Source organism: Oncorhynchus mykiss, chromosome 17 (genome assembly GCF_013265735.2).
Source record: "Oncorhynchus mykiss isolate Arlee chromosome 17, USDA_OmykA_1.1, whole genome shotgun sequence".
NCBI classification, from domain to species: domain Eukaryota; kingdom Metazoa; phylum Chordata; class Actinopteri; order Salmoniformes; family Salmonidae; genus Oncorhynchus; species Oncorhynchus mykiss.
The window spans coordinates 45,251,341-45,272,613 of NC_048581.1; the positions used below are offsets into that span (position 1 = coordinate 45,251,341).

The 21,273-nt window shown below is 42.4% G+C and overlaps 1 protein-coding gene across 2 annotated transcripts in view; it reads right to left on the reverse strand.

The window, feature by feature from the left end:
* Nucleotides 1-2,300: 2,300 nt before the first annotated feature.
* LOC110493951 (vitamin D3 receptor B) overlaps nucleotides 2,301-21,273 on the reverse strand; it is a 73,824-nt gene continuing 54,851 nt past the window's right edge. Inside the window, exons 6-11 of one of the 2 annotated variants that reach the window (XM_036949968.1) lie at nucleotides 20,346-20,445; nucleotides 17,871-18,051; nucleotides 16,266-16,417; nucleotides 13,411-13,527; nucleotides 10,300-10,544; nucleotides 2,301-3,365 (exon numbers count right to left, since the gene is read on the reverse strand). In XM_036949968.1, coding sequence (XP_036805863.1) covers nucleotides 3,342-3,365; nucleotides 10,300-10,544; nucleotides 13,411-13,527; nucleotides 16,266-16,417; nucleotides 17,871-18,051; nucleotides 20,346-20,445 — 819 coding nt within the window. In that variant the 3' untranslated portion in view covers nucleotides 2,301-3,341. Of the gene's footprint in view, nucleotides 3,366-8,353; nucleotides 10,545-13,410; nucleotides 13,528-16,265; nucleotides 16,418-17,870; nucleotides 18,052-20,345; nucleotides 20,446-21,273 lie in introns of those variants that run through there. The other variant, XM_036949969.1, reaches the window with a different exon arrangement.

A 21,273-nucleotide genomic window follows, 5' to 3' on the forward strand; every position in this document is an offset into this window, starting at 1 on the left:
CGCTGACATCGACAGGCAGTAATTGATAGCATATTCATCCAAATGTACGCATTGTGTTACAAAACAATACTGTAAGTGCTCTTGTTGTTTCTGTCTTTCCATCGAATGTGATGTGGTGCAGTGTCTTAAAAACAGGATTGTTCATTTAACAAGCGAACATTTTTTTAGAAACAATTCTCAAACAACTCAATTTTCTTGCCAATAAAGACAGCTAAAGTAGAATCACCGTCAGTTGCTAGAATAATAGGTTATTAAGTAGTATTGACCAATCTTTGAAATAAGCCATCTTGAGAAACAATATATATATATTTTTTAAATAGTTTTAACATACTTGAAAAAGATACTTGGAAAAGTTTGCTTGCTAACTTTCTAATCCTGCTTCACGAAACACTCCAATCTTCCAAAGGTTCCTATAGGCACTCAACTCAGGCCCTGAAAGGCCACAGTGTCTGCTGGCTGTCAATACCTATAGCTAGTCGCTACTAATTCTGAACTCCTTTCACTCCCTGCATTGTACTTCAAAGTGTAGAGTGAGGAGTACATGGGAGCCAATTCCCCATTTTCTTTGGGAAAAAGGAATTCTTTGTGAATGCAGGTAACTTTAAGGTACTTTTGAGCTAGCTTCTATCGATTTCATGTGTAGCAAGGTCTACATACACTACCGTTCAAATGTTTGGGGTCACTTAGAAATGTCCTTGTTTTTGAAAGAAAAACTTTTTTTTTTGTCTATTAAAATAACATCAAATTGATCAGAAATACAGTGTCGACATTGTTAATGTTGTAAATGACTATTGGAGCTGGAAACAGCTGATTTTTTAAATTTAATATCTACATAGGAGTACAGAGGCCCATTATCAGCAACCATGTGTTCAAATGGCACACTGTGATAGCTAATCCAAGTTTATCATTTTAAAAGGCTAATAGATCATTGTAAAACCTTTTTGCAATTATGTTAGCACAGCTGACAACTGGGGTGCTGATTAAAGAAGCAATAAAACTGGCCTTCTTTAGAATAGTTGAGTATCTGGAGCATCAGCATTTATGGGTTCGATTACAGGCTCAAAATGGCCAGAAACAAATAACTTTCTTTTGAAACTTTTCAGTCTATTCTTGTTCTGAGAAATGAAGGCTATTCTATGCGAGAAATTGCCAAGAAACTGAAGACCTCGTACAACGCTGTGTACTACTCCCTTCACAGAACAGCACAAACTGGCGCTAACCAGAATAGAAAGAGGAGTGGGAGGGCCCGGTGCACAACTGAGCAAGAGGACAAGTACATTAGAGTTTGAGAAACAGACGCCTCACAAGTCCTCAACTGGCAGCTTCATTATATAGTACCCGCAAAACACCAGTCTCAACGTCAACAGTGAAGAGGCGACTCTGGGATGCTGGCTTTCTAGGCAGAGTTGCAAAGAAAAAGCCATATCTCAGACTGGCCAATAAAAATAAAAGATTAAGATAGGCAAAAGAACTCAGACACTGGACACAGGAAGTTTGGAAAAAAGTGTTATGGACAGACTAATCTAAGTTTGAGGTGTTTGGATCACAAAGAAGACAATTCGTGAGACTCAGGAAAAGTGAAGATGTTGGAGGAGTGCTTGACGCCATCTGTCAAGCATTGTGGAGGCTATGTGACGTTCTGGGTGTGCTTTGGCGGTGGTAAAGTGGGAGATTTGTACAGGGTAAAAGGGATCTTGAAGAAGGAAGGTTATCACCTCATTTTGCAATGCCATGCCATACCCTGTGGACGGCGCTTAATGGGAGCCAATTTCGTCACAGGACAAGGACCCAAAGCACAGCTCCAAGCTATGCAAGAACCATTTAGGGAAGAAGCAGTCAGCTTGAATTCTGTCTATAATGGAGTGGCCAGCACAGTCACCGGATCTCAACCCTATTGAGCTGTTGTGGGAGCAGCTTGACTGTATGGTACGTAAGAATTGCCCATCAAGCCAATCCAACTTGTGGGATGTGCTTCAGGAAGCATGGGGTGAAATTAACAAATTGACAACTAGAATACCAAAGGTCTGCAAGGCTGTAATTGCTGCAAATGGAGGATTCTTTGACGAAAGCAACGTTTTGAAGGACACAATTATTATTTCAATTGAAAAATCATTCTTTCTAACCGTGTCAACGTCTTGACTATATTTCCTATTCATTTTGCAACTCATTTCATGTATGTTTTCATGGAAAACAAGGACATCTCTAAGTGAACCCAAACTTTTGAACGGCAGTGTACCTCCAATAGCTAGCATGACGACTGATTATCAAACTGGCAGATTTTTTCCTAGACACATTTTGTCTTTTCTTTTTTAAAGTTGTTTGAAAACAAACGGTCAAAATTGAGACAGTTAGTTGGAAAGATAGCAGGGACCATTGCCAAAACGTATTAAATAACAGCACTCAAAAGATATTATAGCAGTTACTCAACATCTTCAATTGGCACTAACTGAGCAATGTCGGGCAGGGTAGAATTTTTTATTTTTTTTTGCCCACGCTACAGACTGCTATATAGGTCCACTAATACATGACTTGTAAAGGCCTACATTTGTTAAACAAAAACAACAACAAAAAACGTTTTCATAATGTAATTCCGATATTTCCAGAGGTACTGTAGTGCCCCTACTTCCCGCGGCTGTGGTAGCTGGCGATTAATATTACACTGATCAATTAAAGCAGTTTAATGAAAGTTTATAAATGGGCATCAACTTCCTCAAGTCCACATTGTTCAAATAGGAACTTGCCCCATGTGTGCTTTTCTAGAACCAGCTTGCCCTAGCTTCAGACCAACCTAAACTACTCAGCTTTACAAAAACTACACAACACGACACTGTGGCCTCCTATGTCCTGGTTAGCATATTTCTGCTGGGTGATACTCAACCGTGCCAAGGGTAGTAAGAATAACAACATTCACATCAACCTGTGATGTTCTTGATAAAAGCAGCATTAAATGGATACTGAGGGTTGTCCTCTCAGAACTTTTGCCCTTTCCTGAAAATCTGAAGATCTATATGGAATAGTCTACTCTAAAAATATGGGCTGGGGCATAAGAGTGGAGAAAATGAGCTGAGAGAAGGAGGGAAGGAGAGAGAGAAGAGATGGATTGGGGAAAGGGGACAGAGTGAGAGACATCTAGTGAGGGCAAAGACCATTCCAACTGTGCCAAGAGGAGCAGACACTCCAACTCTCCGGCCGAAACCATATGACTCATGACCTCTCTATACAGAGGTCACAGTTAAGTCTCTGGCTGCGTTTCATTCCAGGATGTTGCTCCCTCCCTTCTGTCCTTCAATGAAAGCCGAATATGGCGGAAACCAGGTGCAGGTATTTCTTACATTGTTGTGTCAGACGTGCGATATGCGAGTGAACTAAGAAAAAAAAGGGAGGAAACCACGTATTAGAATGAAACGCAACCCCGGCCAACCCAAACCCAGCCTGGAATCCCATTGGTCAGAATGCAGGCACAATTAAACCACAACCCCTGGTGGGTGTTTGTGCGTTACTTCAAAAATGCAATGCTTTTAGTTGAAAAATACTTTACAAAAAAAATAAAAAATACCAATGACTTCATTAGCTGTATAGTCTCCCAGTCTGCATGATGAGACATCTTTGAGGTAATCAAAGTGTTTCATTAGACAACAATAAATACCAACACATATTACAAAAGTAAAAAACAGAGGCAACTGCTTTAATGCTAAAGCATAATCTGTAGCTAAAAGAGGTAGATCATTGTTGTGTACATCCATTGTGGACACTCCTTTTAATGTTTGAAGAAGAACAAAATAAAAATCTACACGGCAAAATCAACGGTACTGTGTATCAATCCCTGTCACATTCAAAACGTTTATTGAAAGGCAATCTCACTCAATCAAAACGATTCATATAATGTTCTTTAAAAAAAAAAAAAAAAAAAAAAAAAAAATCTATTTGTAAGTTGAATTTCGAATCGTTTTTTCAAACTGGATTTGTAATGGTAATTGCTTTGTACAACCTTTATACATAAGAACTTCAAATATGAGACTGTTAAGCTAGCTGATGCTGGTGTACCATGGGCTGTAAATGTAGGCATTCACCCTCTGTTTGACATAGAAAAATAAACAAGACAAGAAAAGACATAGCCTACTGTATTAAACTCAACATTTCTAGTTGAATTTCCATTTAATAAATGGTTCCTAAAGGTAACTGACAAAAATAAAGGGAACGCCAACAAAGTGTCTTAATAGGGCGGTGGACTGCTACAAGACACCAGAACAGCTTGGCATAGATTCTCCCAGCGTCTGGAACTCAATTGGAGTGATGCGACACCATTCTTCTATGAGAAATTCTGTTGATGGTGGTGTAAAATGCTGTCTCAGGAGCCGCTCCAGAATCTCCCATAAGTGTTCAATTGGGTTGAGATCTGGTGACTGAAACACACACACCCTTTAAACACCCTATGCTCCTTAAAGACCCCCCTCTTTCAAAGTCACTAAGATCTTTTCTTCTAGTCATGGTAGCCAAAATAATGGGTAACTGGGCATTTTTATGCATGATCCTAAGCACGACGTTAATTGCTCATACTCATTTCGGAACCACACCTGTGAGGAAGCTCCTGCTTTCAATGTACTTTGCATCGCTCATTTGCTCAAGTGTTTCCTTTATTTTGGCAGTTACCTGTATGTTCCAGTTAGGAGTTCGCTAAAAATGTCAGAGCTAAAATTGAGACGTTCTAAGTCGATGAATGAAAATGAAAAATGCTTAATTTGGATTACTGATCAAAATATCTCTAGAAAGAAACATTCAGAGTTTGCTCGTCCTTACCATAGTTAATGCTATTGAACAGCTTATTAGGTGAAAAGTCTAAAGTTTATATCAATGGTCATAAAGCCACTTTAGGCCTTTTCTTCATCAAGCGTTTTGGAATATCCCCTCCGTTTGACTGGATATTGAGCAGCTATAACTGTGCAAACCAGATGCGAGCGAGAGAGACCTCTCCTTACCCTGTACTTCTTTAAAGGGGAGATTTGTGACAACATCCCGCCCTGTGGCACTTACATGATACCCAAGCCTTTATACATACATACCGAAAATCAATACTGTATATCTATATCTCATCAACTGAAAACAATCAACTCTCTTTATGTACACACAGAGATATGCATGTGGAAAGGAAATTAAAAACCAAAACCGCCCAAAATGCACAAGTCATCTAACAACCGTAACCTTGCAACACACCATAACCTTCACCAAACTGACATGAACACGAGTGGTACTGAGTAAAAGGAATCATGTAGCCTACCATCACCTTAATGAAACACATCCCGAGAAAGAGGAACTTGTCAATCAACAGCATGAACTAAAATAATTCCACGAATCATCAGGTGCCTATGTCAGTGAATTCCTAACACTAGGTATTTAGTGTGTTTTGCAAAACAACATCCCTTTATACAACTTCTATAGCTTAAATCGATAAAAATCCACTAAAAATAAATTTTTCTGCAGTCATTCAACGGAACATTTGCTATGGTGGCTGGGAGGGGACATAACAAAATAATGAATGACTGTCAATAAGGGGGAGAGTGAGGGAGTATGTTGTGGTCCACTATCTGACGTCTAATGTTAATGTTGATGTTTTAAAGCAATGACAAGGTTTACTGTATGCTAAGAACACAATGTTCTGATTACGTTCCTTCAACAGTAGGAAGACAGAGTCCTTGTTTTCCCCCACGTCCTGCAAGAAGACCACAAAATAGCACTCTCTGTAGCCTATAGTGACGATGTCATAACTAAGTGCCACAGTAGTTTCTGTTTGGCCAATCACGAGTCCAGTTGAAGCAGAAGTGGCACTCGCGTACAGGGACTGAAGGACAGGATGTACAATAGAGCGCCGTCTACCTCGACTCACGCAATCCATTTACCCTCTTTTTTGACAATTTCCCCAGATGATGTCAGTGTCTTAGCTCCGAGGCCACAGCTATAGGCTGACATAATTGAAACATTCCAGGAAGTCAATGTGTCATGCCCATTAAAACAGAAGGAGATATTATAGGCGCCGGGGAGAAGTAACCCCTAGGTATAGATCTAGGCTCAGCTTCTCCCTTCCCGAATCCTAAACTTAACCATTAGTGGGGGAAATGACCAAAGGTCAGCATATAAGGGCAACTTCACAATTAACCAAGATATCGCTATAGCCTCTTCGGACAGTTTCCGGCACACAGATTAGGCTAAGCCTAGACCTGGACTAAACATGAATTTAATAAAAATGTGTCCAGGGAAAGCGGTCCCCAGTGTCCATTCACTTGCTTTACAATATCATACACATGTAGGTCATTTTGAACACTGGCGCAGGTGACATGACATTAAATGTGGTCAACAGGTGCTCCCTAAAAACCTTTAAGGTCTCTGTAGGGTAGCCTTAATAGTTCATAATATGGGATTGGAATGAAGTGCTTTACATTGTATGGGTGAACTCACCTAATCCACACAGCCAATGTGTTGCACACCCTTGGGTGACCTTACACACGGTTCTTGCATGGACAGGGGAATGAAGAGATCGAAAGCATATGAGTTGGTTCTACTTTATACAAGTACAATAGCATATCTGAGCCATAGAAATAACATATTAGATATATCAATTGTGTATCTACAGCCCAATGAAATCAATAGCTACTAATGAATACGAGCCACATTTCTTTAAACTGGCTTTTTTTGTATTTCTCTCCCTCTATATGGCTTATATTAGAGAGCAGCACTGTATATTCAGCTTGTATAACATCCTTTTTCTCCCAAATGACTAACCAAAGTAAAGGCGCCAACCACCCATCGACGACACAACCTTAGCCAATGCGTCAATCAATCACTCACCCACACCCAAACATATATAGATTAATCTATATATATATATATAAGTAGAAAAGTTTGGACACACCGACACATTCCAGGGGTTTTCTTTATTTGTACTATTTTCTACATTGTAGAATAATAGTGAAGACATCAAAACTATGAAATAACACATATGGAATCATGTAATAACCAAAAAAAGTGTTAAAAAAATCTAAATATATTTTAGATTTTAGATTCTTCAAAGTAGCCACCCATTGCCTTGATGACAGCTTTGCACACTCTTGGCATTCTCTCAGCCAGCTTCATGAGGTATTCACCTAGAATAAATTTCAATTAACAGGTGTGCTTTGTTAAAAGTTAAATTGTGGAATTTCTTTCCTTCTTAATGTGTTTGAGCCAATCAGTTGTGTTGTGACAAGGTAGGGGTGGTATACAGAAGATAGCCCTATTATGGCAAGAACAGCTCAAATAAGCAAAGAGAAACGGCAGTCCATCATTACTTTAAGACAAGAACTTTGAAAGTTTCTTCAAGTGCAGTTGCAAAAACCATCAAGGGCTATGATGAAACTGGCTATCATGAGGACCGCCACAGGAAAGGAAGACTCAGAGTTACCTTTGCTGCAGAGGATAAGCCCAATTAGAGTTAACTTCACCTCAGATTGCAGCCCAAAATAATGCTTCGTGCTTCAAGTAACAGACACATCTCAACATCAACTGTTTAGAGGAGACTGCGTGAAATCAGGCCTTTATGGTCAATTTGTTGCAAAGAAACAGCTGCTAAAGGAAACCAATAAGAAAAAGAGACTCGCTTGGGCCAAGAAACATGAGCAATTGACATTAGACTGGTGGAAATCTGTTCTTTGGTCTGATGAGGCCAAATTTGAGATTTTTGGTTCCAATCGCCGCGTCTTTGTGAGACATATAGTAGGTGAACGGATGATCTCCGCATGTGTGGTTCCCACAGTGAAGCATGGAGGAGGAGGTGTGATGGTGTGGGAGTGCTTTGCTGGTGACATTGTCAATGATTTAGTTAGAATTCAGGACATACTTAACTAGCATGGATACCATAGAATTGTGCAATGATACATCATCCAATCTGGTTTGCGCTTAGGGGACTATAATTTATTTTCCAACAGGCCAATGACCCAAAACACACCTCCAGGCTGTGTAAGGGCTATTTGACCAAGTAGAGTGATGGAGTGTTGCATCAGATGACCCGGCCTACAGAATCACCTGACCTCAACCTAATTGAGAATGGAATGAGATTGGAATGAGTTGGACCGCAGAGTGAAGGAAAAGCAGGCAATGAGTGCTCAGCATATGTTGGAACTCCTTCAAGACTGTTGGATAAGCATTCCTCATGAAGCTGGTTGAGAGAATGCCAAGAGTGTGCAAAGCTGTCATCAAGGCAAAGGGTGGCTACTTTGAAGAATCTAACATCTAAAATATATTTTCACTTTTTTTGGCTACTACATGATTCCATATGTATGACTTCATAGATTTGATGTCTTAACTATTATTCTACGATGTAGAAAATAGTAAAAATAAAGAAAAACCCTTGAATGAGTAGGTGTGTCCAAACATTGACTGGTACTGTATATATATAAAAAAAAAGTTGAGAAAGCATAGTGTTTCAGAGAGAGAAAGTGAGAATAAGTCGTAAAACACGGTCATCAGTATCATGTTTGCATATATAATCCAAGAATTTCCTTACTAAGCGTTAGTAGTAGTAATATCTATGTAGCCCTATGTACAGCTGCGGGGGTCATTGTATCGATACGTAGTATTTACAGGATGCAGCCACTGGAGGGCTGAGCAGCATACAACATCGGAGGACTCGGACGTGTCAAAAAACGAAACAGAAAACGGTCCATCCGAGTCCTCAAGACATTCTTTTCAAATAATTCCACTTCCGAGTTGGAAACGAAAGGGGTGATATCTGTGAAGAAGCAGCTTTGAAACACTCCACCTACTAAAAACTGTACATTTGAGGGAAAAAAATGAACAATTCATGGAATTGTTTTAAGATCCTGTCCAGATAACTTGCATGGTTTGTGGCTATAATACAAAAAGACGTAGACAGTAGAGTAACCGGCCTAACTATGCATTTCCAGTCAGTTTGGCATTGTAGCCCTTTAAAAACGGTGGTATAACTTGAACATAGACATATATTAATAGATACGCTTGAGTACAGGTAGCAGTGTTCGTGATACATAGAAGTTGTAGCTAAGTCTATTTAGAGCTATCATAATTCTCCCTTCCCCCCAACCCCTCCAAAAGAAAGAAACCAACCAACCAGAGCTCTGGCTTGGTTTGATTGACAGCTTGTTTTAGTGACTAAACAGCCACAGCTCACGCACACTATTCCACAACCAAACTATTTCCAGGTTACAGATAATATTCTGCAGGCTGTATGAATCTATTCAGAATATACACATTTCCTTCATCAATTCCTAGAGGCTAGTTAGCAAAAGCTAGCACAAACGGTGAGTGTGCACATAAAAGGCATCATGTGGCTACACTAGAAGCCTGGAAGCTTAGAGAAGAGCGTGGACAATACCTTTGGCAGAGGTGAAGGACGTGCGTTTTGCGGCGTATACGTACACTCAAACACTTGCCCTTGAGGGAAGCAATTGAGCAGAGTAACCGGAGAAAGGATGAGAGAAACACGTGGAAATACTTTGCAGGCACTGTTTTCGCTCCAGTGAGGACCTAGTGTCTATCAGCTATCCACGATTGAAATGTTATCATGCATTTTGAAGGTTCTATGCTGTGTGTATTTCTGAATACAAAAACTGAGAGAGGAGAAAATCAGAGGTAGCTCCAACAACTGTATAAGTGAGTGTCCTTACGTGTGTGTGTGTGTATGTGTGTGATCATATGTATGAGTGACCATACACCGCCATGCATAAAAGCAGCACTTGCATGACACACACACAAAAAGCACACGGTGCACTGTATATACCGGCACACAAGACGCAATACTGTTTGGCAATATACTGTCTCTTAAATACCAAGGTAAGCGTACATGTCAAATATAGGCAGAAGTTCCATGTATGTATGGTTCTGAAGTAAATTCCCTTGTTTGTATAATTCGCTCCCCAACGCTTTGCATGTTCCAGTCAACAGCTCCTCAGGTACCCAGTCCCAGGCCTGACCTACCGAAGCTCCTCAAGCACACATGCACACGAGGCAGGGGAATTTCTAACACACACACACACACACACACACACACACGCACGCGCACGCGCACACACACACACACACACACCTTCACTCACACACACACACACTTCTATTACCCCCCCCTCCCTCACAACACACACCTTCACTCACACACTTACATTCACACCATCCACAGTCCGTCTAACCACATTCCTATAGCTCCCACCTCATACTCTCCTCCCACCTCTCCTATGACCTTTCGTCCACCTCATCCACCTCCATCAAAGGTCACCAAAAAGTGATAATTTAGGAGACCTCGCTGCCGAACACCTCCAGCACCAGCGGGGTCAGCTGCATGCTGTGCTCAGGCTGGAAGGACAGCGAGCGGTACTGCTTGGAGTGCTCCTCGTTCAGGCTGCGCAGGTCCGCCAGCTTCTGGATCATTTTGGCGTACACGAGGCGGCCGCCCGGGTGGTGCAGTTGGATGTAGGCCTGCAGCGTCTCCGACAAATGGTCCTGCAGGGTCTCGATGCGCCCGTGGTCCTGCACACCCGGACGGTCTGGAGGGGAGAGAAAGGAGAGAAAGGAGGGAGAGGGGCAAGGAGACACAGACGGTAAGACATTTAAAGGGCTTCTTCATATTCATTATCTCCTGCACCATACCAGACAGTGTCTACACATGAAGGGAGGGGGAAGACATGGCTGGTAAGACTTTTAAAGAGGCTATACAGATCTTTTACCTCAGAGAGGTGCTCTTGAGCCAAAATGAGTCCGCTAAATGTCCAGAAATAATGTCCAGAAATTACCTTATTGTATGAAAAGGGGCACACCTCCCCACAGCATGTTAGCCTAACATCAGCCTAAAACTAAGCATATGTATGGTTTCATGAGAAAATAAATCAATTAGGCTAATATTATATAATGTACAAACACGCTTGCATGTATATTTTAGCCTACAGTAAACTGGGAAATCTACACTGAGTGTACAAAACATTAAGAACACCTGCTCTTTCCATGACATAGACTGACTGTAACGATTCTCGTCCTCCTCTTCTGAGGAGGAGTAGTAAGAAGGATCGGAGGACCAATGCGCAGTGTGGTAAGTGTCCATATTGAATTTATTATATGAACACAAAACAAAAACAACGAGAACGAAACGAAACAGTCCTGAACGGTGAAATACAAAACACAGAACAGAAAATAATCACCCACGAAAAAAGGCTACCTAAGTATGATTCTCAATCAAAGACAACTAACGACACCTGCCTCTGATTGAGAACCATACCAGGCCAAACGCAAAACACAACATAGAAAAACGAACATAGACAACCCACGCAACTCACGCCCTGACCATACTAAAGCAAAGACATAATAAAAGAACTAAGGTCAGAACGTGACACTGACCAGGTGAACGCTCAAATCCCCTATTGATGTCACTTGTTAAATCCACTTCAATCAGTGTAGATGAAAGGGAGGAGACGAGTTAAAAAATGATTTTTAAGCCTCAAGGCAATTGAGACATGGATTGTGTATGTGTGCCATTCAGAGGGTGAAAAGGCAAGACAAAATATTTAAGTAGCTTTGAACGGCGTATGGTCGTAGGTGCCAAGGCACCTGTGAGTGTGTAAAGAACTGCATCACTGCTGGGTTTTTCACGCTCAACAGTTTCCTGTGTGTATCAAGAATGGTTCACCATCCAAAGGAAATCCAGCAAACTTGGACCCAAATTGACACGAATTGATGCTGTTTTGAGGGCTAAAGGGGGTGCAACTCAATATTAGTAAGGTGTTCCTAATGTTTTTGTATACTCAGTGTATATACACACACGTTATCAGACACTAAGGAATTCAAGAGATAAGAAATTGATGAATATTTATGTGCAAACACAGGCACGCAGTGCATGCATGTACAGGGCATTCAGAAAGTATTCAGACCTCTTGACTTCTTCCATATATTATTCACAGAAATGGATTAAAAATAAATATTAATCACACATAATACCCGATAATGACAAAGCAAAAACTTTTTTTTTTTACACACTTTTGCAAATGTAAAACGGAAATATCACATTTACATAAGTATTCAGACCCTTTACTCAGTCCTTGAAGCATCATTGGCAGTGATTACAGACAGATTACAGTGTCTTCTTGGGTATGACGCTTCAAGCTTGGCACACCTGTATTTGGGGAGTTTCTCCCATTCTTCTCTACAGATCCTCTCAAGCGCTGTCAGGTTGGATGGGGAGCGTTGCTGCATACCTATTTTCAGGTCTCTCCAGAGATGTTTGATCGGGTTCAAGTCCGGGTTCTGGCTGGGCCACTCCAAGGTCATTCAGAGACTTGTCCCAAAGCCACTCCTACGTTGTCTTGGCTGTGTGCTTAGGGTCATTGTCATGTTGGAAGGTGAACCTTTGCCCCAGTCTGAGCGCTCTGGAGCAGGTTTTCATCAAGGATCTCTCTGTTCTTTGTCTCCGTTCATCTTCCCTGAGATCCTGACTTGTCTCCCAGTACCTGCCGCTGAAAAACATCCCCAAAGCTGCCACCACCATGCTTCACAGTAGGGATGGTGCCAGGTTTCCTCCAGATGTAACGCTTGGCATTCAGGCCAATGAGTTCAATCTTGGTTTCATCAGACCAGAGAATCTTGTTTCTCATGGTCTGAGAGTACTTTAGCTGCCTTTTGGCAAACTCCAAACGGGCTGTCATGTGCCTTTTACTGAGGAGTGGCTTCCGTCTGGCCACTCTACCATAAAGGCCTGATTGGTGGAGTGCTGCAGAGATGGGGACCTTCAATTCCTTTGACCTCATGACTTGGTTTTTGCTCTGACATGCACTGTCAACTGTGGGACCTTATATAGACAAGTGCGTGCCTTTCCAAATCATGTCCAATCAATTAAATTTACCAAAGATGAATTCCAATCAAGTTATAGAAACATCTCAATGATGATCAATGGAAATAGGATGCACCTGAGCTCAATTTTGAGTCTTATAGGAAAGGGTCTGAATACTTATGTAAATAAGGCATTTTGTTTTTATTTGTAAGAAATGTACAAACATTTCTAAACACCTGTTTTCGCTTTGTCATTATGGCATATTGTGTGTAGATTGATGAGGGAAACAATTGTTTTAATCCATTCTAGAATAAGGCTGTAACATAACAAAATGTGGAAAAAGTCAAGGGGTCTGGATGCACTGTATATTCACATGTTATCGTCAACCTCACTGACGAAAATGCACTAAATATACACACGCACAGGTGAGTGAACTTCAGCACAAAGACACACAACCCCCCCCCCACACACACACACACAAGCTAACTGATCCTCACAAAAACAAGCTGACTCCCATAAACAATTCATGACAGACACACACACACACACTACCCCCCCCCCCCCCCCCCCCCCCCACACCCAGTGTCAGCGTGTACCTGGGGAGAGTAGGCAGATGGCCATGAGCAGCACGTGTTCCTCCTCGTGGAGGTTGAGTTTTTTCAGGCCAACCTGGAATTTGACCAGGGGCTCCAGCAGCTCCAGAGTGTGGCCCGCTGCAGGAGACAACACACACACACACATACACACAGACACACACCGTCAATCAGATCAGATAACAATCACAATATACAGTACCAGTCAAATGTTTGGACACACCTACTCATTCAAGGGTTTTTATTTGAATTAAGAGTGTGCAAAGCTGTCATCAAGGCAAAAGGGTGGCTACCCTTTGGATTGTGGTAACACTTTTTTGGTTCCGTATGTGTTATTTCATAGTTTTGATGTTTTCACTTTTATTATACTATTATTCTGCAATGTAGAAAATAGTAAAAAATAGAGAAACACCCTTGAATGAGTAGGTTTGTCCAAACTTTTGGCTGGTACTGTATCTCTCATTATATTGTTTGCCTAACACTAAGGATTTGTGTGGTTTTGTGAGATAAGAAATGGATTTAGAGTATATCATGTATGTGATATGTTATACGGTATATCTACACTGAACAAAAAATATAAACGTAAAGTGTTGGTCCCATGTTTCATGAGCTGAAATAAAATGTCTTTAAAATGTTGTGCACAGATTTGTTTACATCCCTGCTAGTGAGCATTTGTCATTTGCTAAGATAATCCATCCACCTGACAGGTGTGGCATATCAAGAAGCTGATTAAACAGCATGCTCGTTACACAGGTGCACCTTGTGCTGTGGACAATAAAAGGCCACTCTAAAATGTGCAGTTTTCTCACACAGCACAATGCCACAGATGTCTCAAGTATTGAGGGAGCATGCAATTGGCATGCTGACTGCAGGAATGTCTACTAGAGCTGCTGCCAGAATGTTCATTTCTCTACCATAAGCCAAGCCCAATGTCGTTTTAGAGAATTTGGCAGTACGTCCAACCGGCCCCTCAACTGCAGACCACATGTAACCACACAAGCCCAGGACCTCCACATCCGGCCACTTAACCTGCGGGATCGTATGAGACCAGCCACATGGACAGCTGATGAAACCGTGGGCTTGCTTAAGCAAAGTATTTCTGCACAAACTGTCAGAAACTCATCTGCATGCACGTCATCCTCACCAGGGCCTTGAGCAGACTGCAGTTCGGCGTCGTAACCAACTTTAATAGGCAAATGCTCATCTTCGATGGCCACTGGCACGCTAGAGAAGTGTGCTCTTCGCAGATTTATTCCGGTTTCAATTGTAGACGGCAGTCAGCGTGTATGGTGTCGTGTGGGTGACCGGTTTGCTGATGTCAACGTTGTGAATAGAGTGCGGTGGGGTTATGGTATGGGCATGAATAAGCTACAGACAACAAACACAATTGCATTTTATCGATGGCAATTTGAATGCACAGAGGTACCGTGACAAGATGCCAAGGCACATTGTTGTGCCATTAATCCGCTGCCATCACCTCATGTTTCAGCATGATATTGCACGGACCCACGACGCAAGGGTCTTTACACAATTCCTTGCAGCTGAAAATGTCCCCGTTCTTCCATGGCCTGCACCAGACATGTCACCCGTTGAGCATGTTTGGGACGCTCTCGATCGATGTGTACGACAGCGTGTTTACAGTTCTCATCAATATGCAGCAACTTCGCACGTCCACTGGAGAGAAGTGGGACAACAATTCCACAGGCCACACTCAACAGCCTGTTCAACTCTAAACGAAGGTGGTCACACCAGACACTGACTGGTTTTCTGATCCGCACCCCTACCTTTTATTTTAGGTATCCTGTGACCAACAGATACATATCTGTATTCCCAGTCATGTGGAATCCATAGACTAGGGCCAAATTAATTTATTTCAATTGACTGTTGTCCTTATATGAACTGTAACTCAGTACAATCTTTAAAATTGTTGCATGTTGCCTTTATATTTTTTGTTCAATGTATGTCTCTTATTCATTAGAATTTAAAAGGCCGAACTGATCCTAGATTACAAGGGCCCAGGTAACAAATAACGGTTGTTTATGGTTTCCCTAACACTCCTCTCAATGCCATTTTCAAAGTAACTAGCTACGGAAGACAACAACAACAACAGCGTAATTTTGAGTGAAAATAAAATAAAAATGGGCACAACGCAAGGTTTTCCTTGTTTTCAGGAAAAGTCTGGCTAATTTGCTGTCGAGCCCGAGTCAATCTCCAAATGACTGGTCAGCCACAGAGATGCCGTGGCTAACTTGGGTTTGTCTTCGAGAACAAAACCAAATTCGTTCTGTGAGAGACCAAGACACCAGAGTGTCTTGGTCTAGAGTGACATTCTTCAGTTGATCTGTAAAAATACCCGAGGCTTAGTTGAAAGGCAAATGAATGCCGTGCCTTGAGGGTCTGCGGATGGGTGTACGGTGTGTGTGTGAGAGTACGTGTTCATAGGTACACGTGCCAAAGTGTGTTACACTCCATTTCAGCTTTCCTGGCGGAACTGACACAAAGTCATGATAGGAAGGCCACGGGACATGTACTGGAGAGTGTATATCTGTGTGTTTTGTGCCTGCACAAATGCATGCATGTTTGTTACCCTTTCTCGCTCACCTTTAGTGGCAGCAATAGTGGCCAAGTGAGTGTGTGTGAGTGTGTCACATTGCCTCGCCTTTCTGTAAAGTGGTGTCCCCACACAGTTTCAGAGCATGTCCTCTAAGCGAAATGACTGGTGTTTGTGTGTGTGCTAGTGCCATCGTTGACCGAGTACAATGGTTTTGACTGCATATACTTTGTGTGTGTGTCGATCCCAAGGTCTGTGTTCCATCCTCACACATACATGTGTGTGCTAGCCTGCCTAAGTCTCGTACCTTTAGTGACGTCGTTGACGCAGTACTTGAAGTCGGGCCCTCCGCAGCTCCAGGACATGTCCTCCAGGTTGAAGGACTGGTTGGAGCGCAGCATGATCACCTCGATGGCACTCGACTTGAGCAGGGCAATCTGGTCCTCAGCCGTCAGCTCCCTGGAAGGATTTACAACCAGGGGTCTATTCATTAGTGCACACCGCAGAAGAAAAAAAAAGATTTTGCAGCGGGAAACAGAAACGAGCGTTTCTCATTGTTTAAGTTGTTTTTCTTCCGTTTGATAGTTAATGAATGTGAATCAGGAAGGTGGCATCTGTTAAAAGAAGAGGACATAATCAGTCGGCTTACGGTCTTCGTAGGGTCAGAAAGGGGTTAAAAGGATTGGGTTGTAGATTGAGATTTAGGAGACGGTTGGTTCCAGCCCACGATATCTGATTGGTCAAAAAAATCAGTCGTTCCAGTTGCACAGTGGGCTAATGGTCAGACGGGTTAAGTTAAAAGGCTGGGGTATCTAGATCTAGCTATAGTGGGTAAATAGTGGAAGGATCACTTTAGGTAGGTAACACTTTAGGTAGATGGGGCACAAGATAGCTATTGGCTATTCATAACACCTTTATAAACTCCACTCACAAGTGGTGCTATAAGGAAGTTCATGTCATGTTCATGTCGGCGGTTTTGCAACCCTGTCATTGAGTTACCAAAGATGCATGTATACCCATTAGTTTGAGCAGTTGTGTTGTGCAATCGAGATAAACAATTGTCTAGAGTTGTAAGGCGCCGTATCTCACACATGCACGGGTCCATGCACACACCCACACACACACACAGCAAAAACATCTGAGTAACACAACCTTAGATTCAGTTGTAGTAAGACATTCAGAAAGTGTATTATAGTTTGCAAGCATTTCGCTACACTCGCATTAACATCTGCTAACCGCGTGTATGTGACAAATAAAATTGGATTTGATTCGAGTCTTCGAGAAGCAATGGCTTTGTAACATTAATTGTAGCGCACTGACAAGCCTTTAAGCTCAAAGCTCTTCTTGGGTCAGAAGACAGCTTACGTGATCATTACTAACAATGCCCGTTACTGTGTCCTCGACCTCACTTTACTCTGCCACCCCGAGGGGGGGGGGGGGAGACAGAATGTACACAGTGACGACCACACACACGCCTAAGGTTACTGTGAAGAAAGCCACTCGCGTCATGTGTAGGACAGATATCAGCTGCTGATAACAAAAGATAACGGAAATAATTGCATGTGTAGGCACACTTGTCCTCGTTTGTAGGAACACTCAGACCCTTAAACGAGTAAACACACAAATAAGGCTTTGTTCACATTCATGCCACGTGGAGTTAAATAGATTTTCAGGGCAACTGCTTTTACTCATATTGGAGTATGACATACACACATGTTTTTGCGCCCATTGTGGGAACACACACAAACACATGAACGCACACAATCTCTCTCTCAAAAAAAAACAAGCACACAATGTAAAGTACATACCCCCCCCAACCACACACACACATTACCCCCTCCCCTTGCTATCCTGTCATCCCCTACCTAATCCACCCACCCACCCCCCTTCCCCCACTCAGCCCTCCACCCACCTGAAGCCAGGGATCATCTTGGCGAAGCCGATGACCTTTTGGATGCTGTAGCTGACCAGGTCGGCCAGGTGGGGCAGCATGGAGAGCTTGGAGCCGTCGTCGTCGGAGTCCGGGCTGCCCCCCTGCTCCTGGTACATCATCAGCAGGTTACTGAAGTTCATCAGCTTAGTGTCCACCGACTCTATATGGAGGGAGGGTGGAGGAGAGAGAGAGAGAGGGGGGGGGGAGAGATTAGATGAGTAAAAAACTCTTCGGAGAAAAACAACATTCCCATCAGATTCTGCTGATAAAGGGAAAGAGGACACGGAGAGAGTGACAGAGAAAGAGTGAAAACATGAAAACACAAGAAAGAAACATAGCATCTAAGTCAGTAAGATAAAAAAAACGTGGATACTGCGGTAAACCACACACACACACACACACACACACACACACACTCGCACGTACACACACATGCGCACACACATCCACCCACCCACTCACATGTAAATCGAATGAATGACTCAACACAGAGCGAGGTTTGTTCATTGAGGAATGGAACACAGTGACCATCAGAAAACAGCTTAGATAAGAGTAAGCGAGAGAGAAACAGAAGTAGAGTGATAGACAAAAAGAGATACAACAAAAGGATGATAGAGAGAGTTGAAGTCGGAAGTTTACATACACCTTAGCCAAATACATTTAAACTCAGTTTTTCACAATTCTTGACATTTAATCCTAGTAAAAATGTCCTGTATTAGGTCAGTTAGGATCACCACTTTATTTTAAGAATGTGAAATGTCAGAATAATAGTAGAGAGAATGATTGATTTCAGCTTTTGTTTCTTTCATCATATTCCCAGTGGGTCAGAAGTTTACATACACTCAATTACTATTTGGTAGCGTTGCCTTTATATTGTTTAACTTGGGTCAAACGTTTCAGGCAGCCTTCCACAAGCTTCCCACAATAAGTTGGGTGAATTTTGGCCCATTCCTCCTGACAGAGCTGGTGTAACTGAGTCAGGTTTGTAGGCTTCCTTGCTCACACAGTTCTGCCCACACATTTTCTATAGGATTGAGGTCAGGGCTTAATGATGGCCACTTCAATACCTTGACTTTGTTGTCCTTAAGCCATTTTGCCACAACTTTGGAAGTATGCTTGGGGTCATTGTCCATTTGGAATACCCATTTGCGACCAAGCTTTAACATCCTGACTGATGTCTTGAGATGTTGCTTCAATATATCCACATAATTGTCCTCCCTCATGATGCCATCTATTTTGTGAAGTACACCAGTCCCTCTTGCAGCAAAGCACTCCCACAACATGATGCTGCCACCCCCGTCATTCACGGTTGGAATGGTGTTCTTCTGCTTGCAAGCCTCCCCATTTTTCCTCCAAACATAGCGATGGTCATTATGGCCAAACAGTTCTATTTTTGTTTCATCAGACCAGAGGACATTTCTCCAAAAAAGTACGATCTTTGTCCCCATGTGCAGACTATTTGCATTGACCCCCCCCCCTCTTTTACACCGCTGCTACTCTCTGTTGTTATCATCTATGCATAGTCACTTTAAAAACTCTACCTATATGTACATATTACCTCAATTACCTAGACTAACCAGTGTCCCCTCACATAGACTCTATTTTACTGCTGCTCTTTAAGTACTTGTTACTTTTATATACTATTCTTATTTGTACTGCATTGTTGGTTAGGGGCTCGTAAGTAAGCATTTCACTGTATTCGGTGCACATGACAATGAAAATTTGATTTGATTGACTGTTTTTGAAGGCAGGGAACGCAGGCTGTGAGGACCATGTCCCTCTGTGAGTTCATTTCATTATGAGCGGATGTGTTAATGGGAGACTGTGGTCTGAAGGTCTACAGGGTGTCCTGAGAAACCCCTGAAGATTCTAAGTAAAACCCCATGAGGGATTGACGCACACACACACACGCACACACACACACACACACACACACACACACACACACACACACACACACACACACACACACACACACACACACACACACACACACACACACACACACACACACACACACACACACACACACACACACACACACACACGGGAGCAGGAGTGAGCTCCCACACAAACACACAGGAATCAATCACTGATGACAACTAACACCAATTGTGTGAGCTGCACTTCCCTCTCCATGTGTCCGCTTCACCATCTGATTCTGAATTGCTCACCTTTTCCCATTTTGTTCTGTGTGTGTGTGTGTGTGTGTGTGTGCGTACATACATGTCTAACGGAGGTAAGAATGTGCCATAAGCTCACTCCACAGCTAGCTTGAAATGTTGCCAATGGTGCTATCGAAGATAATATTTTTCTATAGCACAACTGGACGGTACGTTGTCAAAAAAGGGCGGTCACGTGTTTGCCATCAGAGGATCACCGGTTCAAGCCCAGTAAGGGGACAGAGACAGTGGAGGAAGCGAAGCTGTTAGCAGCACACTGACGTTTGTTTACCTGGAGAGTGGCTGAAGGAGTCAGATGAGGCATCAGATAGAGAGTGGAGAGAGGCAGCCCTGCTGGCACTGCGTGTCACTGGGCCTTCTCGGACCGGAGGCTAAAGGAAAACACACAAACCATTTAGTATACATTTTTACATGAAAATAAAATCAAACCCACAATCATGGCATTGCCAGCGCATGCTCTACCAACTAAGGCTGACCGTAATTAGTAGACTGGTTGAATGTTTGGTGGATAAGCTATTGGTCAACCGAGATTTTTAGTAGAGCAGTAGCATATATATACAGTGCATTCAGAAAGTAATCAGACCCCTTCCCCTTTTCCACATTTTGTTACGTTACAGCCTTATTCTAAAATGGATTAAATTAGAAAATATTTAATTGATTAAATAGTTTTTCCCCCCCCTCATCAATCTACAAACAATAGCCCATAATGATAAAGCAACATTTTTGCTCAATTATTTTTTTAAATTCCACGGAAATATTACATTTGCATAAGTATTCAGACCCTTTACTCAGTACTTTGTTGAAGTGCCTTTGGCAGCGATTACAGCCTCGAGTCTTCTTGAGTATGACGCTACAAGCTTGGCACACCTGTATTTGTGGAGTTTCTCCCATTCTTCTCTGCAGATCCTCTCAAGCGCTGTCAGGTTGGATGGGGAGCGTTGCTCTAAAGCTATTTTCAGGTCTCTCCAAAGACGTTTGATCAGGTTCATGTCTGAGAGCTCCTGAACAGGTTTTCATTAAGGATCTTTCTGTACTTTGCTCCATTCATATTTGCCTCGATCCTGACTAGTCTCCCAGTCCCTGCCTCTAAAAAACATCCCCACAGCATGATGCTGCCACCAGCATGCTTCCCTGTCGGGGTGGTGTCAGGTTTCCTCCAGACGTGATGCTTGGCATTCAGGCCAAAGATTTCCATCTTG